We start from the raw sequence: 26,950 nt of genomic DNA, 5'->3' as shown, positions 1-26,950 counted from the left end.
CGGCGGCAGCGTCCGCTGGGCGGTAGAGGCGGGACTTCCCTTCGGTCCTCCACCCTCCGCGGAGTCCCTTCCGGCCGGAAGCGCCCGGCCGGCCAGACCGGAAAGGGCTCGGGTTGTCCCGGCGCCCAGGGTCACCTTCCCACGGGCTGGCACCTGGGCGCGGGCGCTGCCCCGGAGCCGGCCTGCGGGACCTGGCGCCCAATCCTGGGGGACCCGGTGCCGTGGCCCAGGGGCCGGGCCGAGGTCCCGTGGGCGGTGCCTTGCGGGCCCGTCCCGGGGCGGTGCCTGGTGGGCTGGCCCCGCGGCTCCTCCCCTCTCTGCGGGCCCAGTCGCCCTTTGGCCGGGCGAGCTAATCATCGCGGCTCAATGACGACGAGGTCCGACCCTTTCCGTCCAGGACCTACAGAGACAACCGAAGGAGAGCCCAAGGCGGCTTCATTGCTGTCGCCGCCGCCACTGAAGCAAGAGCTCCCCGGCTCCACTGAAACACCAGCTCATCTAAGCTTTCCCCAACGCCCGGCCCTCCGGGACGATACCTAACAACCACCGGCGCCCACATTTGGAATAGGCTGGCGAGATACTTAGTATCCGAGGGCTCGGAACTTGGGGCCATCGAGGTCATGGGGACCCAGGATCCAGGAAACATGGGAACTGGCGTCCCAGCCTCGGAGCAGATAAGCTGTGCCAAAGAGGATCCACAGGTTTATTGCCCTGAAGAGACTGTAGGCACCAAGGATGTGCAGGTTACAGACTGCAAGAGTCCCGAAGACAACCGACCCCAAAAAGAGACGGGCTGCTGCAATCCGGAGGACTCTGGGCAGCTGATGGCTTCCTATGAGGGTAAAGCTATGGGCTACCAGGTGCCTCCCTTTGGCTGGCGCATCTGTCTGGCTCATGAGTTTACAGAGAAGAGGAAACCCTTTCAAGCTAACAATGTCTCCCTAAGGAACATGATAAAGCATATAGGCATGGGCTTGAGGTGAGTAGACCCCATTGCCTAGAATGCCTTTGGCTTCACTTTGTTCCAGCTCAAAACTAGCAGAGGTGGGAAAGGGCAAGAAAGCAGTTGGGCTTCTTGTCCCAGTGAAGCGGCCCCTATCCCTGGCATATTTTAGGCCTATGGTTTTGGACCATGAGACCAGGTCACATCTCTTTGCAACACCATTCCCTCCCAGTGTTTTGTCTTTTCAGAAGGAAACAGTAGGAACATTTGGTCATGCAGTCAGCCTTTCCCATTCAGGCTCCTTCTCACATACTGGTTTCCAATGACTTCCCTTTGGGATTAGCTATACTTTGTGGCAAGGTAGGAAAGGATAATCTGGCTGCTGTGATACTAACACAATGTTGTTTTATTTGGGGGTGGGGAGTCTCAACCCCTTACTTCCTGCAAGCAGCTGGGGCATTCTCTGTACCTCTTTAGGCACATTGTTAGAGTCCCAACACTACTGCTTCTTTCCTCAAGCTTTAGCTTCAGGGAGTAGGTAAAAGCCTCCCTGCCCTCAACTCTGAAGTGATGAAAAGGTGCTGTCATTCTATTCTGGGAGAGAGAGCTCTTGATATTAAGTCATTTATCAGAGAGGCACTGCCATAGATGTAGAACCCGTCTAGATCCCCACTGAGTTCAAAGACTAGTGATGAGGAGCCAGACCCACTAACAGGAACAGGTGGATGTGAGGACAGAAAGCATCACCCTGAGGTCATCCTGACTCAGTCTACACAATAAACACAGAACTGTGGAGGGAGGCATAAAGCTTGGGAAATCCTGCCCTGACAGCTTCTAGAGTAGGAGACCCTTCATTTCCCCAGTAAGTGCTGTGGGGCTGTGATGGAGAGGTCAGTTATCTAACCCCAGCCCTGGGGAGTGGGAAGGGCCTGATGCTGCCTGCACATCTGGCTTTGCTGGTACCTGTGGGTGGCCTGCAGCAGAGAAGAATCATCCCTCCAGGCTGCTTCTGAAATCAATTCAGTCCAAGTTTGACCCCAAAAGCTTTTGGGTCAAAATAGGATCTAGTGTACAGAGAGAAGTACACTGAGTTGCATGTGGTGGGAACAATGAGATCAAGAAAAGATGGGCATCCTAGCCTCTTAGCCCTTAAATATGAACTGAGTCATAGAGGCCTGAAGCTGTGCTCAACCCCCTGGACCCTGGCTCCCCATTCCAGGATAGAGTAGGGGGGACTGATACAAGGTTTTTGGAATAGGATGAGTTCCTGTGAGGAGAAAGCACAGGTGAGACAAGAATTCTAAGTGATAACTCTTGAGTTGAGGTTGAAATTGTGGAGAAGGCCAAATAGGTCAGGAATGGCCAGCTACCATATTAAGGGAGTGAGAGAGCTCCTAAGACGGAGCTGAACTGGGGACACTCTGACCAGAAGCTCCAGCAAGACAGAGTTCTCTGGGCCTTACCTCGGTAAGAATTCAATTTCAATTGTTCTCCCTTCCAGCCAGAGTCCACTCATTCAATAAATATTTATTGAGTGCTTCTTCCGTGCCAGATAGTCCTTTGTTCTGCCTATCCTCATAGATTGCAGTTACTCTCCCTGGTTGCCCTAATCCTCGGCCGCACCCTCCCTCTACCAGTCCTTTCTGGCCTCTAGTTTCAAAGTCCAATTTTCTCTAAGCTGGCAGAGAGGATTCTCTGCCTTCTTGTCATCCCATCCTTTGTCTTCCTTCCCTCTTCTTTCCACCCCTAGAATGTGCTGTCCCTTTTTTTTTTTTTTTTTTTTTTGAGACAGTCTTGCTTTTGTCACCCAGGCTGGAGTGCAATGGTGCGATCTCAGCTCACTGCAACCTCTGTCTCCTGGGTTCAAGCTATTCTCCTGCCTCAGCCTCCCAAGTAGCTGGGATTGCAGGTGCCCGCCACCACATCCGGCTAATTTTTTTGTATTTTTAGTAGAGACGGGGTTTCACCATGTTGGCCAGGCTGGTCTTGAACTCCTGACCTCAGGTAATCCGCCCACCTCGGCCTCCCAAAGTGCTGGGATTACAGGTGTGAGCCACTGCACCTGGCCGCTGTCCCTATTCTTTAATCACATTTCTCCTCCTCTGCTCCAGTCTGTCTGTTATCTCTCTTGTGCCCCATCATTTGTATGTTCATTCATTTGTAAATTTGGCAAATATGCATTGACTGCAGACCATATGTCCTGCCCGGTGCTTGGACCTGAGGGTAATATTCAACTAGTCTTTGTCATTGTCCCTTTCCCCAAGGAACTTAAAAATATGTCAGCCTCACATGAGGAACACTGAAATAACAAGGCAATGTCTGATTAGGAATTGAGATAGCAATTTGTATATATGAGTAATAATCATACCTGTACTTTATGGCTTTCTTATCTATTATGTCATTTGATCTTTCAACCATTTTATTAGGTAGCTAGAGCAGGTGGTATCCTCATTTTGTAGATGAAGAAACTGGGACTTAGGGGTTACTTACCCAATTATTTGGCTAGAAGTGGTGTGACTGAACAGTAGGCATAATGTGGTTAGGTAGGGAGGACAGTGGAAATGGGAAAGAGCCTGGCAAGGCAGGGGCTACTTGGTGAGGACCCATCTGGAATGAGAATTTGTAGGAAATAAGATTAGAAGATAGGTTGGGACAGATGTCAGAGCCTTGAAAACAGAATCATTTGCCTATTGAAAACAGCCTCAATCATTTGCCTCTTGGATACAGGGCTGTAGCAAGCCCAGGAAAATGTTGGGATTTTTTGAAGGCTTTACCGAGAGCAAAATCAGAAAGCTTCACGGTTTAAATGCTGAATAAAAAAAAAAAAAAAAAAAGACTTGAGAGGAAATGCCCAGAAATAAATATAAACACTGATTGTCTGTGGGTGAGATGGTTTTTTTCCCCCTTTCACCTTTCACAATTAGAAAGAAAAATGATCATTTTAAAAAGAAGAAAGGGCACAAGCGGTAGCTCACGCCTCTAATCCCAGCACTTTGGGAGACCGAGGCAGGCAGATCACCTGAGGTCAGGAGTTCAAGACCAGCCTGGCTAACATGGTGAAACCCCATCTCTACTAAAAATACAAAAAAAAAAAAAAAAATGTGCCAGGCATGGTAGTGGACGCCTGTAATCCCAGCTACTTGGGAGGCTGAGGCAGGAGAATTGCTTGAACACAGGAGGCGGAGTTTGCAGTGAGCCAAGACTGCGCGTCACTGCACTCTAGCTTGGACAACAAAGAATGAAACTCTATCTCAAAAAAAAATAATAATAATAAAAATAAAAAGAAGAAAGTTATCCCCAGCAGTCTATGCCTGTTTTGGAGGTAGGGGATTGGGGGTGGAGGCTGTAGGCCAGGAAACCATAAACGGTCCTTTCAGCACCTCAGACAGAAGCTCCTGATGTTGGAAGTAAAGCAGTGGTGGTGGCACTAGAGAGATAAGGAGAGATCAGAAAGCCCCTTCTGAGGAGAAAAAAGGAGAGAAACAAAGCCACTCCTACACTTTAGCTGGGGTGACTGGGAAGATGAAGGGACCTTGAACTGTATAGAAATCAAGAGGAAGAGAGATTTGAAAGCAGATGTCCTTGGGACATTTAATGGGAGGTCACAGAGACAGGCAGGTGACAGCCTGTGAACAACTGCCCACCTGCCCCCTTCCACTCACATTGCCTCTTGCTCCTCAGGTACCTGCAGTGGTGGTACCGGAAGACCCAGGTGGAAAAGAAGACACCTTTCATCGACATGATCAATTCTGTACCCCTAAGACAGATTTATGGTGAGCCTCACCCCATCTGTGCTCTGCTCAGAAAAGGCCCAGCCTCCAGGTCTACCACAGTTAGGCAGAGGCTTCCAGTTTATGCAAATTGCACTGTTCCATTCCCTAGGTTTTCAGAAGAACCAGGCTTTATAGTCCAGAAAGTTAGAAATATGCTTATTTTCCTCTCCCAATACCCCACTAACCATCCTGATTTCTCTAGGTTGTCCCTTGGGTGGCATCGGGGGAGGCACTATTACCCGTGGCTGGAGAGGCCAGTTCTGTCGTTGGCAGCTTAACCCTGGAATGTATCAGCACCGGACAGTCATCGCTGACCAAGTAAGAGCCAGGAGGTGGAGAGGCCAGGACAGTACCTCCCCAGGCCAAGAAGGAAGGACCTCTTGGCTAGTGTAGGAGGTAGCAGTTAGATGTGAATATGATTCAATCCAATAAGTACTCTCAGGATGCTTCCTGTGTGCCCAGCCCTGTGCTAGGATATACTGTAGGAATAAGACACACACAGAGCACACATTCCTTGAAAGAGTAAACAGACTTGGCATTTCTCTAGCAAATGCCTCCTGTCTACCTCACTGGCCCAACCCAACTAGCTGAGGCAGCCCCCAACCACAAAGAATGCAGAGAATTCCCAAATCACTTAACCTGGCTAAAAGAACATTTGGTAGGACTGGAAGGGAGAAGAAAACCCAAAGTCTATAAACTCATGGGAAAAAAAGACATGTAGTACAAGGTTTCTCACCCTGATTGAGGAACCTTCACCAAAGTTCAGCTCCTCTGCTGATTACTTCCCTGGAGGTCTCTCTGGCTTAGGGTCTAAAAAGCTCCTTCTCGGCCGGGCGCGGTGGCTCAAGCCTGTAATCCCAGCACTTTGGGAGGCCGAGACGGGCGGATCACAAGGTCAGGAGATCGAGACCATCCTGGCTAACATGGTGAAACCCCGTCTCTACTAAAAAAATACAAAAAACTAGCCGGGCGAGGTGGCGGGCGCCTGTAGTCCCAGCTACTCGGGAGGCTGAGGCAGGAGAATGGCATGAACCCGGGGGGGCGGAGCTTGCAGTGAGCCGAGATCGCACCACTGCACTCCAGCCTGGGGCACAGAGCAAGACTCTGTCTCAAAAAAAAAAAAAAAAAAAAAGCTCCTTCTCTTCCGGGCTTAGATCTCTAGCCTTCTTCCCTCTTCTGAAGCTTCACTTTTTTCCTTTTGCTCCTGCATCACATCTGGGCCTTAAATTGCCAGAAGTATGTGGCCTGCCTTTCATCATATCTCTCTAGTTGACCACCCCTTTAGAGTTGTCTAGGAAGTTCCTCTTTCCTGGCTCCAGCATTCAGCCTCATCTTCAAAGGAAAAATGACTAGCAAATCTTTAGTCCAATTAATGACAATGCCCTTCCTGGTTCAGGTTTACCAGCCCTGCCCATGTTCCAAGATCCCTCTCTGCCTCATCCCTTAGGTATCCTGAGGGGAATGGCTTCTAGAATTGTGACTCTACAATTAAAGTAATTATTGCATTCTTAACATGTGCTAGACACTGTTCTAGGCTCTTTGTATACTGTTTAATATTAAAAACAATCCTACAAGGGAAGTACCACTATTATGCTCATTTTGCAGATGAGGACACTAAGATCCAGAGAGGTTTAGTAACATGCGCAAGGTCACAAGGTTGGTAAATGGAAAGGTTGGGATTCAGAACCATTTCTTTCTGTGGTGAAGAGCTTGTGGTCTTAACCAGTATGTACCATTCCAACAAAATGAAAAAGTATTTTATATAGTTGTCCCTCAGTATCCATTGGGGGTTGGGCCCAGGACCCACTATCCGAGGATGCTCAGTCTTTGATTTGAAGTGGCATATAGTATTTGCAAATAACCATTGCACATCCTCCTATATACTTTAAATCATCTGTAGATTACTTATAATACCTCATACATTGTTACATAAACCCTTGTCATACCGTACAAGAAATAAAGTGTGTGCATATTCGGTACAGATGCAACTTTTTTCCCGCATATTTTAGATTTGGTTGGTTGAATCCACTGATGCGGAACTCACAGATATGGAGAGCCGACTGTATACAATAAAAATATTTGGCATAGTTTGAACTAGGGAAAGGGATATTAATCCCTCATAGCTCCTACCCTCCAAGAGCTAAAACTTTTTTTGAGAAAACAAGACTTAGGGGAAATGGAGACAGAGACCACATCAGTGCTAAAAGAAGAGGGGTGGATAGTATACTGTGGAAAAAGGGACGGCGCTGCAGATTTCACTCATTCCCTCCACATACACACCAACTCTGAAGAATGGTGCATCAGTGAATTAGAAAATGTACCTACCCTCAGAAGAACCCATAGAGCAGTCAGGGACACAGAATGGTCAGTCAATACATTATAAGATAATACACCAAATGCTAGAATAGAGCGGGAGGGGGGCACATATAATGACTCACTGCTGGAGGAAGGAGAGGAAGAGGAAGAGATGGCTTTTGACCTAGGCTTTGAAGGATGAGAGGTTTCACCAGATAGCAAATAAGTATGAGCACAGGCATGGAGGAGGGAATGTAGTGTGCTCAAGGAACAGTGAGTATTTTTATATGAGCAGAATATAGGTGCTTGAAGAGGTGATGAGTCTGATGGGCAGGGAGAGGCCAGCTCAAGAAGGGCCTTGAAAGCCAGGCAAGAGTTGAGACTTTAGCCTGAGGGCCATGGGGAGTCACTGAAACATTCTAACCAAGGATGACATATCTAGATTTGCCTGTGAGAAAGATCACTCTGCTACCCAGATGAAAAGGGCCACAGAAAAAGCAGGAGATTGTTTAGGCTTAAATGAGGTGCTAACACCACCATAGTGGAGAAGGGAGAGAAAGCTTGGGAGACAGATGGACGAGGAGGTAGCAGGACTTGGTGATTCACTGAGCCTGGGGGATGACTTGAAGCTGATGGTGCAGTGGTAACAGCTGCAGGCTCTGAAAGGGGAGGAGCTGACTTGAGAAGAGGGAAGACTTAGTTTGTGGTGCCTGTGGCTTACCCCATTCCAGCTTATCTGCCCTCTTTAAGTTCACAGTGTGCCTACGCCGGGAAGGGCAGACTGTGTACCAGCAAGTCCTGTCCCTGGAGCGCCCAAGTGTCCTCCGCAGCTGGAACTGGGGCCTGTGTGGGTACTTTGCTTTCTACCACGCCCTCTATCCCCGAGCCTGGACTGTCTATCAGCTTCCTGGCCAGAATGTCACCCTCACCTGCCGTCAGATCACACCCATCTTGCCCCATGACTACCAGGTGAGGCCCCCACGTCTGTATTTTCCATTGCCCTCCCTTCCCCAGGACCTTGCCTCTGCTAGAAACTGCATGGCCTGCCAGGCTCCACGGTGGCTCACGCCTGTAATCCCAACACTTTGGGAGGCCGAGGCAGGCGGATCACGAGGTCAGGAGATGGAAATCATCCTGGCTAACACATGAAACCCTGTCTCTACTAAAAATACAAAAAAAATTAGCGGGGCATTGTGGCGGGCGCCTGTAATCCCAGCTACTCGGGAGGCTGAGGCAGGAGAATGGCGTGAACCCAGGAGGTGGAGCTTGCAGTGAGCCAAGATCATGCCACTGCACTCCAGCCTGGGTGACAGAGCAAGACTCCGTCTCAAAAAAAAAAAAAAAAAAAAGGAAAAGAAACTGCATGACCTGTGAAAGGGAGATTGAAGCCATCACACTGGCTTCCCAGAACCACCGCCCGATTGGTTCTGGTCTTCTATGTCCCGATAGGCAGCTTGCCTGGGAATACAGGGAGATGCAAGTGGACAAAAGAAGAGTATACTGAGGAGTATTTGAGTCAGGTCCTGTGTGCACCCAGGACTGATCCTAGGAGAGTGGGGTCAGGAGGGGCTCTACTGGGACCGTCTGAGTCTAATGTTCTGCCCCCAGGACAGCAGCCTGCCTGTAGGAGTCTTTGTGTGGGATGTGGAAAATGAAGGGGATGAAGCTCTAGATGTGTCCATCATGTTCTCCATGCGGAATGGACTGGGGGGTGGAGACGATGCCCCAGGGGGTTTGTGGAATGAGCCCTTCTGTCTGGAGCATGGCGGGGAAACTGTCCAGGGGCTGCTGCTGCATCATCCAACCCTTCCAAACCCCTACACAATGGCTGTGGCTGCACGAGTCACGGTAAGGAAAGAGCCTGCCCTATACCTTAGCCCCTGAACCCCATCTCCACCCCACCATGGTCTCTTCATCTACCCTCATCATACTCCCGTAAGCCCCTAGGTCTGGGTAAGAGGAGCTGGGGAGCTAGCCGGGACCCAGTGTACTCGTGCCTGCCCTCACAGTCCCTGGCCCCTTCACAGGCAGATACCACGGTAACCCACATCACAGCCTTTGACCCTGACAGCACGGGGCAGCAGGTGTGGCAGGATCTACTTCAGGATGGACAGCTGGACTCTCCCGCTGGTGATGGGGGGTCTGACTGGGAGATGGTGGGAAGAGAGGTTGTCCCTGTCTTGGGACCAAGGGTGGGAGGCCTGGCAATAAGTAGGCCTTGTTTCCCTGTTAGGGATCCCTATCCCTGGGGTTGCAGGGGCTCCTGTCCTGAATTCTCTTGTGCTTCTTTCAGGCCAAAGCACCCCTACGCAGAAAGGAGTAGGCATTGCTGGAGCTGTGTGTGTTTCCAGCAAGTTGCGACCTCGAGGCCAGTGCCGCCTGGAGTTTTCACTGGCCTGGGACATGCCCAGGATCCTGTTTGGAGCTAAAGGCCAAGTCCACTACAGGTGAGGGGAGCAAGAAAGTGTAAGGATCCAAAGCTCTGACCTGGGGCTTGTGTTCATCCTTCCCCTTCCCACCCCAGGCGGTATACAAGGTTCTTTGGCCAGGATGGAGATGCAGCACCTGCCCTCAGCCACTATGCACTGTGCCGATACGCAGAGTGGGAAGAGAGGATCTCAGCTTGGCAGAGCCCAGTATTGGATGACAGGTGCCAGTGGGGCCCATCTCTTGCCTTTCTCCTAGGCACTCACTCCGAATGGGACTCCTCGATTTACTCTCCACCCACCAAAGTCAGTAGACTTGCACTGGGATTAATTTGATGCTCCTACTCTGCTGAACCCCCAAATCCTTTCCATCTTGGGAGGTGCATGTTCCTTAAACCATTTCCTCCTCCTCACTTCCCAGATCACTGCCTGCCTGGTACAAATCTGCACTGTTCAATGAACTATACTTCCTGGCTGATGGAGGCACAGTATGGCTGGAAGTTCGTGAGGACTCCCTACCAGAGGAGCTGGGCAGAAACATGTGTCACCTCTGCCCCACCCTACGGGACTACGGTCGATTTGGCTACCTTGAGGGTACAGAATGCTGGTGGGCTGGGATATGGCAGGCCATACCTAAGCCAGGATGATGGATTTGCCTACCCCAGGATATTGGTTAGGGTGAGGGGGTGATGGATGTGGACTAGTGACAGTGCCCCACTTCCAAATCTAGAGGACAAGCTACAGAGGGGTTTGAAGGGGAAGCAGGAATTCTGGCAACAGTGTTTCTCATTCATTCCTCCAGGCCAGGAGTACCGCATGTACAACACATATGATGTCCACTTTTATGCCTCCTTTGCCCTCATCATGCTATGGCCCAAACTTGAGCTCAGCCTACAGTATGACATGGGTGAGGATCTCTTTTGTGCCTCTTCTGCCCTCTTGGCTCCCCATACCCCTGAACTTCTGTGGTCCCTCAGATTGTCTCTTCTTTCCCTTCCCTTTATACATATCTGCATGCTGCTTACTGGTTCCCCACTGCGGTCACACACATAGCTCTGTGCCCCTCCTCAAGCATGCCCATTCCCTGCCTCCCTTCTGTGTCTGCTCCCGCAGCTCTGGCCACTCTCAGGGAGGACCTGACACGGCGACGGTACCTGATGAGTGGGGTGATGGCACCTGTGAAAAGGAGGAACGTCATCCCCCATGATATTGGGGACCCAGGTAAAAGTCCACCCCAAGGTCAGCTTCCCTCCCTCAACTTTTGTACCCTCTACCCTACCCACCAATGCAAATGACCCAGGTCCCCGCCTCTCCCACAGATGATGAACCATGGCTCCGGGTCAATGCATATTTGATCCACGATACTGCTGACTGGAAGGACCTGAACCTGAAGTTTGTGCTGCAGGTTTATCGGGACTATTACCTGACGGGTGATCAAAACTTCCTGAAGGACATGTGGCCTGTGTGTCTAGTAAGGGATGCACATGCAGTGACCAGTGTGCCAGGGGTATGGCTGGTGTCTGGGAAGAGCCTAGCTGGTTGTTGCCTTTCCTCGGTACCTAGGTCTTCAGCATCTTGGTCCCCTCTCTAGGCTGTGATGGAGTCTGAAATGAAGTTTGACAAGGATCATGATGGACTCATTGAAAATGGAGGCTACGCAGACCAGACCTATGATGGATGGGTGACCACAGGCCCCAGGTTAGTGGGTAGGGGTTTCCAGGAGGCCTGAGGTGGGAAACTGGGCACCAAGGGATTGTAGGGCTCAAGAAAAAATGACTCATTGTCTGTTACACTGCATGGGAGTAGCTGGAGCTGCCAGTCTGACCCCCAAACCCATGTCCCTGATCAGTGCTTACTGTGGAGGGCTGTGGCTGGCAGCTGTGGCTGTGATGGTCCAGATGGCTGCTCTGTGTGGGGCACAGGACATTCAGGATAAGTTTTCTTCCATCCTCCACCGGGGCCAAGAAGCCTATGAGAGACTGCTGTGGAATGGTGAGTTCGGAGAGCCTAAGTAGTCTTAAAGCAGCTGAAGGGACACTAGGAGCCTTATTTTCTCTTCCTCGACTCCAGGCCGCTATTACAACTATGACAGCAGCTCTCAGCCTCAGTCTCGTAGTGTTATGTCTGACCAGTGTGCTGGACAATGGTTCCTGAAGGCCTGTGGCCTAGGAGAAGGAGAGACTGAGGTGAGACTAGGAGGAGGAGCCAGAGAGAAAACTGGGTTTTCCCTGAAGGTGGGAAGTAAGTATATGAGACTATGTTCCTGCCATTGCACCCTCCAGGTGTTTCCTACCCCACATGTGGTCCGTGCTCTCCAAACTATCTTTGAGCTGAACGTCCAGGCCTTTGCAGGAGGGGCCATGGGGGCTGTGAATGGGATGCAGCCCCATGGTGTCCCTGATAAATCCAGTGTGCAGTCTGATGAAGTCTGGGTGGGTGTGGTCTACGGATTGGCAGCTACTATGATCCAAGAGGTAATGCACTCCCTTTCCCATCTCTCTACCATCTGTATCCTGGCCCAGAAAACTTCCTCAGCCACCACATTTCTTCAAGGCATAACCCAATGCCATCTTATCCATCTATAAAGCCTCCCGCTTTTCCCTGGTATGCATTCTAGCTCCTGCCTTCAGGCTTGCCTGTGGGTCACAGTTACCTCCTCTACTTGCTTCCCGCTCCTTGAAGGCAAAGACTATACTGCCTCCATCTATCCAGTGGAAATGGCTATTCAGAGGGTGCTAAGTTAGTATGTATGACTGTCATCTCTCCCAACAGGGCCTGACTTGGGAGGGCTTCCAGACAGCTGAAGGCTGCTACCGTACCGTGTGGGAGCGCCTGGGTCTGGCCTTCCAGACCCCAGAGGCATACTGCCAGCAGCGGGTGTTCCGCTCACTGGCCTACATGCGGCCACTGAGCATCTGGGCCATGCAGCTAGCCCTGCAACAGCAGCAGCACAAAAAGGCCTCCAGGCCAAAAGTCGAACAGGGCACAGGACTAAGGACAGGGCCTATGTTTGGACCAAAGGAAGCCATGGCAAACGTGAGCCCAGAGTGAACCGTCTGAACTGTGGGAGGAAAGCGCTAACAGCCCAGCCTCCAGCCTGGCCTTTCCTCCTTCCCCTCTGAACCTCCTGCAACCCTGAGCCATCAGGACAATCATACCCCTTCCCTTCTCCCCACCCAGTTGTGCCAGTAAATGGGGGTTGAGGGTGACCTAGGCAGCATTAGAATCACTTATTTATTTCTTTCCTCACCCGTTCCCTCACTGCATGAAATGTTCAGGGAGGTCAGTTGATTTCCCCAGGTACATTCATGGGGTGAGACACATGGGTACAAATAAAAGACCCAGAAAGCCAGTAAGTGTGGTGTGTTTGAGCCCTCAGTCCTCCTGATAGGGCATAGGAGCTGCAGCCAGCCCTCGCCCACCCCTTTTTATTTGGACACAGATGGGGAGCCCCACAAGCTCTTGCTGAGACCCCCCCCACATACCCTCATATCTAGCCTGAGTATCTGTCCTGCAAGATGACAGAGGGACTACCGGTAGGAAGCCATCCCCCCTTCCTTGTGAGATTTGCCTGCAGGGGGAGGATGGGACCTCGGCAGAGAGGCTCTGAGAAGAGGTCAGGGAATGGCCACTCCAGGGGAGGCTCTGCACTGGGAGCCTGAGGCATGTAGTACAGTAGGCAGGAAGAGTTGCCAGGGGCCTGGAGTACGTGGTCTGAGCTGTCCAGCCACTGGTGTGTGCTGTCTTTTGGCACCTCTGACTGCAGGGCAGGCAACTCCAGCTGGTAAGGGTTCTCACTGGGGAGGGCACGAAGCTGGCGGGACAACACTGAGGAGACAAAGAATCTTCAGAGGCCAACCCAGGCCTCTCCCCTTGCCCATGTCTGAGAGCTATCCTTAAGCCTCTTACCTCCATGCTCAGCTGGCAGGCTCCCCCTTGTGTCAGAGGAGTACATAGCAGGTACAAGGAGGAGGCAGAAGGAGACTAGTAGGACCTACAGCAGAGGAAAAAGGAGATGAAGAAGGGCTCTGGATTGCACAACTGTCCCCAGCAACTGAGAAAAGAATTTCTCCCCTCATCACTATCCTCACCAAGATGCAGGTGCTGCTACTGCTTGTTTTGTTTGATATCTCAATCACCATGGCCTGGAGTTTCCTCAGTTGATGTAGAAGGGACCTAGAGGAAGAGAGGGGCCAGTGGTGAGCATCCCCTGGCCTAGCACCCTGAGACACAATGAAACTCCTGTTCAGGCCACCTCCTCCATCTCTGCACTGGATCCTCTCTCTTACTTTTCATTCTATTTTTGCAAACGACTTCTTCCACTCTGGAAAAAATGCCTGAAGTTCCTCATTAAAACAAACAAAAAAAGCAAAAACAAAACAAAACAAAGTCTTCCAGGACTTAACCTCCTTTGCAAATATCATCAGTAGTTCCCCACTGTCTGATCAGCTATGCACATAATCCTCACCGGGCATTCTCTATGTTCTCTACCTTCTGTCCCAGCTCACATGTGTTCCAGCCCAAGAGGACTATGCTGGGCTAATCCTCTTGCCTAGGATGCTTTCGCTCTGCCTAGAATGCTTTCCCAACCCAACCCCAGAATCCTATGAAAGCCCATGAGGTCTTTCTTACCCCCTTTCTTTTTCTAGGTACTTAGCTTATTCTCAGTTACTTATAAATATATTCCCCACTACTGTGAGCTTCTTAGAATCAGAGACCTAGTGAAGGCAGCCACCCCGTTAGAAATCAAGTGTAGGGCAGGGGAAAGAGTGAGAAAACATTAAATGAGGAGCGTAGGAAGGGAACGGTTTGGAGGGATACTTACAAATTCTGTTCCTCCAGAAGCTGTACTTTGTTCTGAAGCTCCATATTCTGGGCTGTGTATTTCAAGACCCTGGGGGAAATAACAAAGATATGGGGATATGGCCTGTGTCCTCCCTTCAAAAACCTAACACTTAAAACTGAGTCCCTCTCCCTTTCATACCTGCTCTCTAAACCCCCAACATACACCTTCTTTTTCCTGCGGCTCTCTTGAGCAGATCTTTTATTTCGAATCTTCCTCCGCACACGTTTCAGAATTTGTTCCTCCATCTGAAAGGAAACAGGGAAAGGGGTATCATTAGAGGGACTCTAGAACAAGAAGTTGAAAGGCAACTGAGATCCATCTCTTTCCAATACAGAAATCCCTTCTACAGCTTCCCTGACCAATAGGCATTCACATTCTTTCTGAATGCCTCCACGGACCAGGTGTTAACCCTAACAAGCCAGACCATTTTAAACTATTAAAAAAAAAATTGGTCAGGCAATATTCAGGTGACATGGCTCATGCCTGTAATCCCAACACTTTGGGGAGCTAAGGCAGGAGGACCGCTTGAGCCCAGGAGTTTGAGACCAGCCTGAGCAACACAGTGAGACCTTGTCTCTACTAAAAATAAATTAGCCGGGTGTGGTGGCACATGCCTGTGGTCCCTACTCCTCAGGAGGCTGAGGAAGGACAACCGCTTGAGCCTGAGAGGTCGAAGCTGTAGTGAGCCATGATCTCACCACTATTCTCCAACCTGGGCAGTAAAGCAAGAATCTGTCTTCAAACAAAAACTTCCTTATCCTGAACCAACAGCTGTCTCCTTATAATTTCTATACGTTGGACTTACCTAGTATCTCTGGGGCCAAATAGAATGAACCCTGTTTAGCTATTTTCAGGCATTTGACATTTCCTCAGAGAAAAAAAGTTCAAGAAAAAAACAGCTTAGACAAAAATTTTAACTCATCTTCTTAGGATAGACTGCATCTTCTTAGTATCTGTCAAAGATGTGCTCTAGCCAGTATAAAGGAAAGCAAGATAGTGACTTGTGGAGACAATAACTCTTGCTACAGTTTCCAAATCCCATTAACTTTCCTAGTAGCCACATCGCACTGCTGACTCATCTTGTACTTTGAAGGAATTAAAATTCTTTACTTTTGGAGGCCAAGGTGGGTAGATCACTTGAGCACAGGCATTCAAGACCAGCCTGGCAACAAGGCAAAACCCCATCTCTACTAAAAACACCAAAAAAAAATTTGCCGGGCAGGGTGGTGTGCACCTGTAGTCTCAGCTACTCAGGAGGCTGAGGTGGGAGAATCACCTAAGCCCAGAAATTCAAGGCTGCAGTGTGCCATGATCACATCACTGCACTCCAGCCTGTGCAACAGAACAAGACCTTGTCAAAAAAAAAAAAAAATTCCTGGAACCTTTCTATTAATGAGCACTGATTTCATCATAGTATCCCAGTACTCTGCTTGTGAAGTTGCCACTGATTGCTTAAAACTGGAAACTAAGGATTTTGCATTTATTCATGTACTGCTTAGTCCAACCGTGTTGAACTCTCTAAACAGTTCTACCATTCAGCAAGAGGTGGATTACTATGAAGCCAATGAAGTGTCAAGGCCCTTCACTTACACAATCCTTTCCAAGGCCCAATACTAATGTTGCACTGATAATTTTGAGGGTTTTTTTGTTTTTTGTTTTTTAACAGAACACCAAAATTTGTGTAAGCCCAACGAAAATGAGGATCTACCTTGCATCTAGCATATTGGGTACCTGCCTCAACTTCCTATTAGCAATAAATCTGCTAAGTTTCTCACCTCAATCCTTTTTTAAAGTTATTGATATAAAGTTAACAGAATTGGCCTACTTGAGACTTTTAATCCCTTTTCAGCCTTTGCTCAACTAACGAGAGTCTTACCTTAGTGAGAGGAAGTGTCTCAGGCAGAATAAGCCCCTCCTTCTCCAATAGACTCTTCTCCTCATCTGTCAGTACCAGCCTAACAATATCCTAGGGTAACCAGAAAGTGGGCGGCAGTTGCATGGGGATGTCACAGAGGAATGGGGAATCCTGCCCCCACCTGAGGAATGTGAGAGTAATCTTCCTGAAAATCAAGTCAAGTACCTGCTCTGCCAGCTCCTCCATATGCTGTGGAGTCATCTGGGTCCCCTCTTTTCTACAGCTCTCACTCTCTGCAAAAGGGAAAGTATGAATAGCCAGGCCCATGAACCCTGTTCTCCCCGCAAACTTATTTCAGACTAACCTAGATCCATAGAGACAGGTTCTCGTGGGAGGGAGTAGGTGTGGTCATGGTGGACAAGGCAGGGGTTGGAGTTGCTGAGAACGTTCAACGACGACGCTGGGGGACTCAGCAGGGAGCTCAGCAAATCATCTACCTCCCAGTCGCTCGGTACCTGCGCAGGGTTCCAGTGAACAGGCCTTGACCTATCACCATCCCCTGACCTCATGGACATCCCACGCTTTCCCCAGTCAGAACCCCAACGCACCTCAGAAAGCGGCAGCTCCCAGTCCAGTGGGGCCCTCACGGACTCATCGGGCGCCGTCCTCAAATCTCCACTTTCCTCTAGCAGGAAGCCCAGTAGGTCTTGGTCACCAGCGTCCAATTCCAGCTCCATTTGGGACAACTACGGAAAGGGTGGGCTACCGGGCCCCAACGTCCGAAGCCCAGACACGAGCCCCAGGCCAGCTGCAGGCCTCGGGCACCTATCCACTGTCCCTCTACGGCCGGGCTTCCCGTAGCCCTCTCCGGACCCGCCTCCCAGGCTCAATTCTCCTCAGCCTCCAACGCAGCGAAAGTGACGCACCCCACCCCGTGGCACTGTGGGACTTGGAGTTCCCTCCAACTGAGAAGAGGCCTGGGTGCCGCGCCACGTCCCAGGGGCTATGCAAATGTAGGGGACGGCCCTGCTGCCGCCTCGCACCCCGAGGGCGGGGGTTCCGGGGCTCCGGCTCCGCCTTCTCCCCCAAGCTAGAAAAAGGAAGAGTTCTGGCCTGAAAGGGAACTCGGGCGTCGTCTTGGCGTTCTCTCCGGATTGCGCCGCACCCTCGCTTCCTGCCAGGGAGGGGCTGCCGGCCTTTGGCGGCCCCCGAGCATCGAGAACGCGGCCAGAGCAGCTTCCTGCCTGCCCCCCGCGACCATAGAGCGCTGCCCCAGGGCGCCGCCCGCGGGTGGGGGACGTTCCCAGGACGGAAGTGGCCGAGAGAGTGTCGAAGGGAGGGCGAGGCCGGAGCCCGAGGGCGACCCGAGAAGCGGCAGGGCAGCGGGCCGGCGGGCCGGCAGGCGGGACGCAGAGCCTGGCAGCGCAGGTAGGCCAGACCGGGCCGGGCGGGGGCCTTAGGGTGGGGCCGCGGAGCCTGGCCCCGGGGGCGGGCGGGGCCCTGCCTCTCCTGCGTGTCCGGTTCGGGTCCTGTTAGTTGGAGAGGTCAGCGTCCAGCGCATCTCAACTTGGGCTCATCGTGAAGTAGGCCGTCTTGGGGGAGACAGGCCTTTCCTGGGGTCAGTCCTCTGCCTGGGATAGGCTTTGGGGAGCGTGAGGAGTCGGGTGGCAGCGGGGCGCAGGACAGGGGCGGACTTTAGTGTTAGCTGATAGCGGCCATGTGGGTAGGAAAGCTTTGGGTGAGTTGGGGATTAGGTGGGGTCCGTTTAGGAATCAAGGATCGCTATAGGAGTTAAAAGCTGGGGTTAAAACTTAAGAGTTAGTACTGTGAGTTAGGTCCGTTTTAGGTAGGTAAGGTTTAGATTAAGGTCATTATTTTGTTTGCTGGGATGGCCATCATACGTCATAATTTGAGTTCAGGGTCGGGTTAAGGGTCAACAACAGGAATCAGGTTAGAGCCTGTTTGAGGGATTAAAGAATGTTGACATGGTCGGTATTAAGGATAAACAGTGAAAGCGTGAGTTAGGAGTCAAGTTACAAATGAACTTTAGGCTTAGGGGTCAACATTTAGGGTTAACATCAGGCGATTTGGTGCTAAAGGTAAAACTTAGATCAGTATCAGGGATCAGGGATTGGATATGAGTCTCTGCTGGGAAAGGGATGAATGTTCAAGCCGGTAGTGGGAATCAGGAAACAAATTCGAGGTGGGGTTAATGTTAGGAATTTGGGGCAACTTTAGGGGTTGTAATTGAGGCTAGCATAGTTGGCCTTGAGCAGATGAAATTTAAGAGGTTGGCAGTAGGTAAATGCCCTTCTTTTGTAGGGAAGTCCTTTATTACTGTGTAGTTACAGGGGCTTCTTTTCACCCAGAGAGATAACAAACTAATTTCAGGCTAGTGTTCTGGCTTATTGCAGGCATCTGGGATTCCAGCATCTTTATTCCATTCTCTAAGCCTAAGGCCCTTGCTGTGGCCACCAGTTAGGGGACAGAGATTCTAGACTATGTTGTTTACATACAACATAGGTGGGAAATAGGGACCCAGGATGTACAAGGCCTAGTCACAAGTTGGAGACTGCCTAGGGAAGAAGGAGCTGTTGACTATGGGGGAAGCTGACCAAGGAATCACTGTTGCCACGGGAGAAGGGAATAACTGAATCCCCTGAAAGTTTAGCTTTGCTGTCTCCCACTTCACTTGTTCTCTAGGTATTAAGGCCTCCTCTCCAACTCTCATCCCTGACTCTGCATTTCACATCCATCCTGACTATCCCCTTACAAAATACTTCCCTTGCCTTTAACTGTCCCATGCTCATCTTATCATCCGTTCCCATTCTCAGTTCTACCTCCCTCACCAACCCTTAATCCGCACATCCTACCTGAATTTAGCCTCATCATACCTGAGCTTTCCCATCATTTTAAACTACTCTCCTACCATTTTCACCCAGTCATGTACCTACATTCCACCTGGTCATCAGCTGAATACCCTACTCCCAGCCCCTGCTGTGTGCCACCCCCTAGATCTAAGCCTCTTTTAATTTCTTGGACCATTTGTAGATCCCCTTCCCCCACTCCCCAACAGAAAAGAGGAAACGAGACCCAAAGAGGAAACTGGGTCTTGCTGATCCCACGCCCAGCCAGGCCACTGACCACACCCCCATTTCACTCCCAGCCTGACCCTGCCACTGACCACAGCACTGTCCTCTACTCAGCCTGACCCAGCCACTGGCTATACCCTATCCCCCATCCCCCATCCCAGCTCCAGTTTACTTAGACATTGACAATGTCCCTTCACTTTCCCACCCCCACCCCAGTCTAATTTAGCCACTGACCACAGGCCTATCTCTTCTCAGCCTCCTATAGCCTGACCTGGCCTCTGACCTCACCCCATCATTCCCTGACTTAGCCACCATCTATGTAATCATTCCCCTTCCCCCAACCTGATCCAATGACTGGTCATATATGTATCTTATGTATAGGTATTTTTCCCAACACCGTCATCACCAGCATCCTTTTTCTACACCCTGTCTTCCCATCCTTTTTCTACATCCTGTCTTCCCTATTCCCAGCCTGATGCAGTCACTAACCCAACCCCATCTGCCCCTAGTGGCTACTAATCATATACTCATCAGCTTTTTCCCACAACCTAACCACATCCTCTAACCATAGCCTCATCCTCACATTCTCTGCCCAACCTGATCCTTTCCCCTCTTCCCAGTTCCTCACCTAAACTCAAGCTGCCCCAGCCACTAAAGTGGCTGCTGATGATAGGAAGCTATGGGACCCTAACCTGACTACCTTAGTAGATATCAGGTCCTGTCAATTCTACCTCCCCAAACTTCTTCTGAGTGACATCTTCCTCAATGCCATTCTAACTCTGGCTTGGTTACCTTTATTTTGTACTAATACAGTATCCTTCTAACTAATCTCCAAGGTAACTGCCGGAGTTATTTTTCTAAAATCCAGTTCTGGTTATGTCTCTTCTCTGCTCAAAGACTCCCTTGGCCTCCTTTTGTCCTCCAATAAGTAAAATTCCTCATACCCCTCTCTAGCTTTCCTCTGCCTTTCCATCCTAACCCTGACTTCCCCACCACTGCTCCCTTGCAGGTACCCTGTGCTTCAACCAGCCTGCCTGCTCACTTCCCTGAATGCTCCTCCACGATTTACTGCTTCTCCATCTTTGCTTATACTATTTCTCTGCCTGGAGTGAAAACTGCCCCTGACACATCTCCAGCTGGCTGGCGTAGTGGAGAGAGCTTGGGTTTTGCAGTCAGAAACCTGGGTTCGGATCCTGGCTTCACAACTTATTACTTGGAGAAGTATTTGAACAAGTATTTAACATCTTTGAGTTCTGTTTTCTGATCTGTAAAAATGGAAATAATGGCACCTACTGTAAGGATTAAATGAAATTATGTATACAGTGCAAGTGACATAGAGTCAATAAATGGCAGATCACTATTATTTTTTATTATCTCTATTTTTTAAAATTCTAACTTCAGATGATACCTATCATGGAGACTTTTTGGTTCCCCTTCCCTAACCTAAAGGGATCTCTCTGAGCACACACCTTTTGGCTCTTACCACGTCCTGCCCTCTGTTGTGATTCTGTACTTGGCTTATTCACTCACCTCATGGACTGGGAGCCCTTTGAACACAAAGGCTAGGTCTTACTGATCTTGGTCCCCAGCCGCTGAAAGTTTGGCCCAGGGTCTTCCCCACAACTGGCCCTCAAGGAATGCTTGCTGGATGAATGGAGAACGTCTACATAATAGGAGGAGAGACTCTGGGTGCCGGGTGTGCTTGTTATGGAGGTTACCTGTGCGAACGCCGTGTGCGTAGGATGGGCTCCCTAGAAGAAGGTAACGCAGTCCTGATGGGATCTGTGTAGGGGCTGTGTGATTGAGATAATGTGTATGTAGAGACAGTAAGGTAGCTTTGTGGGAAAGAGCTCTACATAGGCTGGGGTGCATTTGGGGAGAATGAGTGTGCATGTGGGTGTGGAGGGGCTATACTGGGGGAAGTTCTGTGCAGCCCTTCAACTAGCTGCCCAGTCCAGCTTTAAATGAGCCTCCAGCAGCCGGAGGCCGGATATGTCAGTCTCACCCACAGCCCTCCCCCGCTGCCAGTGGTTGCGGACTCAGAGGCCAAATTTGGTAACAGACTGAGTGTTACTCCCCCATCCCTCTTATATTCTGACTGTCTTAGGCTCTTTCCTTTTGTCCCTCTTTTTGTAACTCCCTATCTTTCTGCAATTCCCCTTGTGGGTATCTGCTCTGCCTGTATTCTCCAAGTACCCCAACTTTCTTAGCCCCAATACCCTTACATTCCATTCCTTGCTGGGATTTGACCTCCTGTCCTCCATTCCCCCTCTCCAATTGCCCAACTCCTTTGGAATGCATCTCAGGAATGTATTGAGGGAGGAGGAGTTCCCTGGGAGGGGGACACTGCAGTGGGGAGTTGCTGTTCCATAAAACACGATGGAAAGGGGAGCAAAGTTCTCAGGCCAAAGCAGGAATGAGCTAGCTTCTACTCATACTTGTAGCAGCCTTGTTATTTGCCACCATCACCTCCAATTCACTGATCAGTTCTTCACGTCCACGCACCCTCTTGTAGCTGTGTGAATATCCACTCTGGACCAGCTCGGGAGTAAGGGTGGGCATGACTCAGCTCCCTTATCGGGGTGTCACCAGAGGCTTCCGTGCTTGAGGAAGAAGGGGTGTGTAAGTGTCCGGAGGAAATGGGGGGAGACATGCAGTTTCAGCTTGGTATGAAGGGTCCCTTCAGTCCTGCTTCTCGGCTCCACAGACTTCTCCAGCTTCTCGGATCCTCCAGCCCAGCCCTCATTCTTTCATGGTCAGCAACCCCATAGCCAGGTCTGTCCAGCTGGGACACCAAAGCGGATAGTAATAAGGTTGGGCAAAGTGCGCCAGGAGTGGGGAGGGGGGCAGAGAGCTGGAACTGGGGAGACTGGGAGGGTCCTCACTTATTTGGGAGTAAAGACAGAGAGCTGTGGTTCTTCTGAGACTCTGGACTGCTTGTAAGGTCAGAAATGGTCTATCTGCCGCTCGGTACCAGACCCCTGATCTACACCTTTTTCACACCTGTGTCCTGTCTCTTGTTTCTACTTAGATTTTCAGTTCTCCTCATCCCATCTCTTCTAACTTCTTTACCCTCTACCCCTTAACTTCCCTGGCTTTCAAATGCCTTCTGTATCCTAACACCCCCATCTCTGCTTTCCAGCCTTCCCCTCTCACCCTGCTTTTCCCCACTTGAGGCTTGTAGTTTGCCAGAAGGGGAATGGGCAGCTTGTATTTGCTCATTCTTTTAGTTAAGAGGCACCCAATCCCTGTACCAAGCTGGGGCACATCATCAGCTGCTGGGCAGACTTGTCCTCTTGCAGCCTGTGCGCCACCTGCTGCCTCCAGTGTCTCCTCTAGCCGCTGAGAGGGGGTGCCAGGAGGGTGGAACAAGGTGGGGTAGGACTAGTATTCTGAGCTGCACTGAAAATACTGTCAGGGGAAGTGGGTGAGACAGAGCAGAATTTGAGACAGACTTGCTGAAGAGGAGAAAGCATAGGAGGAGTTGCAGGACTGAGTATTGGTGACTTGGAACAAGCAAGGACTGAGTTACAGGAACTGGGGCCTTTCTCTGGCCTGCCTTGAAAATGTTTCCTGGCCACCCAGAGTCTATTTCCCCTTCTCCAAAACACAAGAGTTGATCAGATAACTTCTGAGATAGACCCTTTTGAGTTAGAGAATCACATTTCTAGCTTAACTGCCTGGGAAGCCCAGTACAGGGCTAGGCTCCTTGAGAAGGCCCTCAGCATCTCAGGTTAGAGAAAACCTGGGGCAAGAGCGGACCTCTGGATGGCTTGAGCAACCAGTATTTGGTCTCCCTGACAGGGAGCCCTAGGGAATTATAACATCTTCATTTTGCAGAGAAGGCAGCTAAAGCCATGAGAAGGAAGGTCACGTGGTGAGAAGAGAGCTCGGAAAATCCCAGACAGGGAAGAGCCAGCAGGACACAGCAAGAGACAAAGAGAGAAAAATACTGAACCAGGCAAAAATGAAAACAAGCAGGAGTAGGGCTAAGAAAGGTGATCAGGGACAAGGGGCAAGAGAGACACTTGGATGAAAGTAGGGAGGTACAGGTTCCAGTGGTGGGGCAGGGCAGTGTCCTCAGGTAGCACTGCATTTCAGTGCTGTTGTACCTTGCAGACCAGCTTCTCCTTTCCCTCAGACGTCTTAAATTGTCAGGACTCGGCCAGGCGCAGTGGCTTATGCCTGTAATCCCAGCACTTTGGGAGGCCAAGGTGGGTGGATCACGAGGTCAGGAGATCGAGACCATCCTGGCTAACACGGTGAAACCCCGTCTCTACTAAAAATACAAAAAATCAGCTGGGCGTGGCAGCAGGCGCCTGTAATCCCAGCTACTCGGGAGGCTGAGGCAGGAGAATGGCGTGAACCCAGGAGGTGGAGCTTGCAGTGAGCCGAGATCGCGCCACTGTACTCTAGCCTGGGCAACGGAATGAAACTCTGTCTCAAAAAAAAAAAATTGTCGGGATTCATTCTTTTGATGTAAATAATTTTTCACTCTTTAAAATTATTAAATACAGTGAAAACAACCTTATTACTATCTACTTTGGTGAGTCCCTTTCAAAAACACTCTTCCCTGGGACTCCACCATCTGGGGGGCCTCTTCTCCCACCAGAAGAGTGTATTCTAATGCCCTGATGCCATGGGCCAGGTATAGCCAGGCTGGAGAAAAGCTGCCACCATGGTTGCACTTTCGCTGAAGATCAGCATTGGGAATGTGGTGAAGACGATGCAGTTTGAGCCGTCTACCATGGTGTACGACGCCTGCCGCATCATTCGTGAGCGGATCCCAGAGGCCCCGGCTGGTCCTCGTGAGTCTGACTCCCCAGGTGGCTGGAGTGGGAGTCTTCAGTCCCTTCTTGTTCCCAGGCTCTCGGCCTTGAGAGTTGACCTCTTTGTCCCCTAAGACTACTCACCCCTCAGGTCTGTGTTCCCTCCTTCTTTAGGCCTAAGTTCATGGGAGAAATAGGGGCAACATGGTACAAGCTGTTCAGCCACATTGGAGTCTTCATAAGCCTAAGGTGATCCATCCTCTCTTTTAGCCAGCGACTTTGGGCTCTTTCTGTCAGATGATGACCCCAAAAAGGGTATATGGCTGGAGGCTGGGAAAGCTTTGGACTACTACATGCTCCGAAATGGGGTAAGTATCCCTTCATCAAGGACCACCACATCCCCTTCCATCAGCTTCTCCCTGTTCCACCTCCTGTTTTCAGCACCCACATCTGTTGTCTCTTAGCCCTCCCCATGCTTTCTTCCTATTAACAGACAGTCATAATTCCCTGCTTTTGAATGAACCACCATAGTCTTCCTTTCAGTGCTCCACTCTCCCCTCAGGCTGTGTAAAGAGGAAATAATATCCTTAGCTCAGAGTAGGCCCCTGTCTCTTCTTCCTACCCTAACAGGACACTATGGAGTACAGGAAGAAACAGAGACCCCTGAAGATCCGTATGCTGGATGGAACTGTGAAGACGATCATGGTGGATGACTCTAAGACTGTCACTGACATGCTCATGACCATCTGTGCCCGCATTGGTAAGGGGCCCCAGTACAGTTGAAGGCCTGGGCCAGAAGGCCTCAGCTCTCTCAAAAGGCATTGATGTAGTACCTGGGAAGCTAACAAGCCATCTCCTTCCCCAGGCATCACCAACCATGATGAATATTCATTGGTTCGAGAGCTGATGGAAGAGAAAAAGGAGGAAGTGACAGGGACCTTAAGAAAAGACAAGACATTGCTGCGAGATGAAAAGAAGATGGAGAAACTAAAGCAGAAATTACACACAGATGACGAGTGTAAGCAGAAGCAGAAAAAAGAGGGCTTTTGAAATGGGAAGGGTGGGAAGGGGCTTTAGCCTTCTGTGCTTCTGCCAGGCACTGTTTTATACCCTGGGGATACGTCAGTAAGAAAACAAAGTCCTACATTCACGGAACTTACATTTAAGTAAGGAGAGGTAGGAAGTGGAGAAGTAAACAGAGACCAGACAACACAGGGGCCATGGGGGTTTGGCACTGAGGGGACTGTCTGTATCCCAGTGAACTGGCTGGACCATGGCCGGACACTGAGGGAGCAGGGTGTAGAGGAGCATGAGACGCTGCTGCTGCGGAGGAAGTTCTTTTACTCAGACCAGAATGTGGATTCCCGGGACCCCGTACAGCTGAACCTCCTGTATGTGCAGGTATGCAGAGGACTTGGCTGGGGTGGGGCAGGAATAGGGAGGGGTCGGAAGCACAGTGTGCATGTCCCTGCACCCACACACAACATTCGCCTCCTTGCCCTGTGCTCTCCAGGCACGAGATGACATCCTGAATGGCTCCCACCCTGTCTCCTTTGACAAGGCCTGTGAGTTTGCTGGCTTCCAATGCCAGATCCAGTTTGGGCCCCACAATGAGCAGAAACACAAGGCTGGCTTCCTCGAGTGAGTGACCCACATCCTACACCCTGTCAGGGCCCAGCACTCCCTGCCATTGTGACCCCAGTGGGCCTGTCTCCATTCCAAGCCTGCTCCCCCTATTTCTTCCAAGGTACCAGGGTTTGACTGACATAGTTACCGTTTTAGTTGCCATCATCCACTGTCTCTTCTCTACCTCTGGAATATGAATGTAGTTCAGTATCTCTGCCCCTACCCCCATCTCTGAAGCAAGCATGTCACTTTTTTTTGAGATTGTCTGAAGAATTTTGCTGCAGTAGCCAGAGGGAAACAGGGTAAAATTTTCCCTATAGGGAACGTGGGTTAAAAGTCTCACAAGCCTCATCTGCTGGTGTTTCTTGGAATGCAGAGTTTGGCGTGGCTTTCTCAGCTTCCTAAGTGCATGGTCATCCTTCTGGAAAGCTCTTTCTCGTCTTGGTTCCCTAAAATGGTGCTCTAGACCCACTTTCCCTCAGGGACTGAGCCTCTAACTTAATTTTCCTCAGTCCCTTTCCCTACAGGGAGAGACACAGGTTACGTTAAGAATTCATACTGGCCAGGCGCAGTGGCTTGTGCCTGTAATCCCAGCACTTTGGGAGACCGAGGCGGGCAGATCACCTGAGGTCGGGAGTTTGAGACCAGCCTGACCAACATGGAGAAACCCCATCTCTACTAAAAATACAAAATTAGCTGTGCATGGTGGTGCATTACTGTAATCCCAGCTACTCAGGAGGCTGAGGCAGGAGATTCACTTGAACCTGGGAGGCAGAGGTTTTGGTGAGATGAGATCATGCTATTGCTCTCTAGCCTGGGCAACAAGAGCGAAACTCCATCTCAAAAAAAAAAAAGAAGAGTTTACACTAAGTCACCTCTATTTCAGAAGATAGTCTAGACTCTATTCCCTTAGAGTCTGTTTTCTCCCCAAAGATAACACTGTCGTAGGTATTTCCTCATACCCCCAGGCCCACAGTTCATGGCCCACATGTCCCCTGATGCTGTCTACCACATGCTGACCCTCCCTTTTCTGGTGTAGCCTGAAGGACTTCCTGCCCAAGGAGTATGTGAAGCAGAAGGGAGAACGTAAGATCTTCCAGGTGAATGTGGGTAGGGGAAAGTATTTGGGATGACCGCGGAGCTTTGCTGCTTAATCTTACTGACTAAATGGCCCCCCGCCTCCTCCCTGTCTCCCCTAACTCAGCTTTCACCCACCAGACTGTTATCCCACCTCACCTCTGCCAAGAAAGAAGATGACCTGGGCTTTTAGTCTCAGCTCCATCCCTGCTTTTGCTGTGCAATTCAGTTCAATATTCTTGTATTCT

At 50.4% G+C, this 26,950-nt stretch overlaps 3 protein-coding genes across 4 annotated transcripts in view; 2 read left to right on the top strand and 1 right to left on the bottom strand.

Annotated features, from left to right (window-relative positions):
• Positions 1-94: 94 nt before the first annotated feature.
• On the top strand, positions 95-12,789 carry GBA2 (glucosidase, beta (bile acid) 2). Of its 2 annotated transcripts, none has more exons than XM_011980137.1 (17): positions 95-979; positions 4,625-4,716; positions 4,919-5,034; positions 7,762-7,980; positions 8,620-8,859; positions 9,039-9,141; positions 9,305-9,458; positions 9,536-9,661; positions 9,859-10,031; positions 10,240-10,344; positions 10,551-10,658; positions 10,757-10,908; positions 11,029-11,135; positions 11,287-11,429; positions 11,508-11,623; positions 11,720-11,911; positions 12,210-12,789. In XM_011980137.1, the coding sequence occupies exons 1-17, from the start codon at positions 621-623 to the stop codon at positions 12,486-12,488; spliced, it is 2,784 nt and encodes a 927-aa protein (XP_011835527.1). In that variant the 5' UTR covers positions 95-620; the 3' UTR covers positions 12,489-12,789. The 2 variants fall into 2 exon arrangements, with proteins under 2 accessions (XP_011835527.1, XP_011835528.1); XM_011980138.1 differs by having other exon boundaries at positions 105-979; positions 12,055-12,789.
• CREB3 (cAMP responsive element binding protein 3) lies at positions 12,786-17,549 on the bottom strand. The gene is made up of 9 exons (XM_011980139.1): positions 16,747-17,549; positions 16,503-16,653; positions 16,364-16,431; positions 16,160-16,249; positions 14,422-14,528; positions 14,263-14,331; positions 13,529-13,613; positions 13,347-13,431; positions 12,786-13,265 (listed from the first exon to the last, which is right to left on the bottom strand). The coding sequence occupies exons 1-9, from the start codon at positions 16,873-16,875 to the stop codon at positions 12,931-12,933; spliced, it is 1,119 nt and encodes a 372-aa protein (XP_011835529.1). The 5' UTR covers positions 16,876-17,549; the 3' UTR covers positions 12,786-12,930.
• The window catches only part of TLN1 (talin 1), a 35,079-nt gene continuing 25,366 nt past the window's right edge, over positions 17,238-26,950 (top strand). The window contains exons 1-8 of the mRNA XM_011980140.1: positions 17,238-17,566; positions 23,879-24,038; positions 24,270-24,367; positions 24,630-24,759; positions 24,865-25,017; positions 25,258-25,400; positions 25,513-25,640; positions 26,665-26,725. Coding sequence (XP_011835530.1) covers positions 23,909-24,038; positions 24,270-24,367; positions 24,630-24,759; positions 24,865-25,017; positions 25,258-25,400; positions 25,513-25,640; positions 26,665-26,725 — 843 coding nt within the window. The 5' untranslated portion in view covers positions 17,238-17,566; positions 23,879-23,908. The remainder of the gene's footprint in view (positions 17,567-23,878; positions 24,039-24,269; positions 24,368-24,629; positions 24,760-24,864; positions 25,018-25,257; positions 25,401-25,512; positions 25,641-26,664; positions 26,726-26,950) is intronic.

Source organism: Mandrillus leucophaeus, unplaced genomic scaffold, assembly GCF_000951045.1.
Source record: "Mandrillus leucophaeus isolate KB7577 unplaced genomic scaffold, Mleu.le_1.0 Scaffold208, whole genome shotgun sequence".
Taxonomy (NCBI): domain Eukaryota; kingdom Metazoa; phylum Chordata; class Mammalia; order Primates; family Cercopithecidae; genus Mandrillus; species Mandrillus leucophaeus.
Note: the sequence above shows the minus strand (reverse complement) of the source record. Positions and strands in the feature narration are given on the sequence as shown.

What these genes read in the sequence shown, in the direction of transcription:
- GBA2 (XM_011980137.1), top strand. Translation starts at nt 621, where the DNA reads ATGGGGACCCAGGATCCAGGAAACATGGGAACTGGCGTCCCAGCCTCG. An exon ending in AAAGGCCAAGTCCACTACAG is followed by an intron (nt 9,459 to 9,535) that starts GTGAGGGGAGCA and finishes TTCCCACCCCAG; the next exon opens with GCGGTATACAAGGTTCTTTG. An exon ending in TCGATTTGGCTACCTTGAGG is followed by an intron (nt 10,032 to 10,239) that starts GTACAGAATGCT and finishes TCATTCCTCCAG; the next exon opens with GCCAGGAGTACCGCATGTAC.
- CREB3 (XM_011980139.1), bottom strand. Translation starts at nt 16,875, where the DNA reads ATGGAGCTGGAATTGGACGCTGGTGACCAAGACCTACTGGGCTTCCTG. An exon ending in GTAGCAGCACCTGCATCTTG is followed by an intron (nt 13,432 to 13,528) that starts GTGAGGATAGTG and finishes CCTCTGCTGTAG; the next exon opens with GTCCTACTAGTCTCCTTCTG. An exon ending in CCTGCCAGCTGAGCATGGAG is followed by an intron (nt 13,266 to 13,346) that starts GTAAGAGGCTTA and finishes TTGTCTCCTCAG; the next exon opens with TGTTGTCCCGCCAGCTTCGT.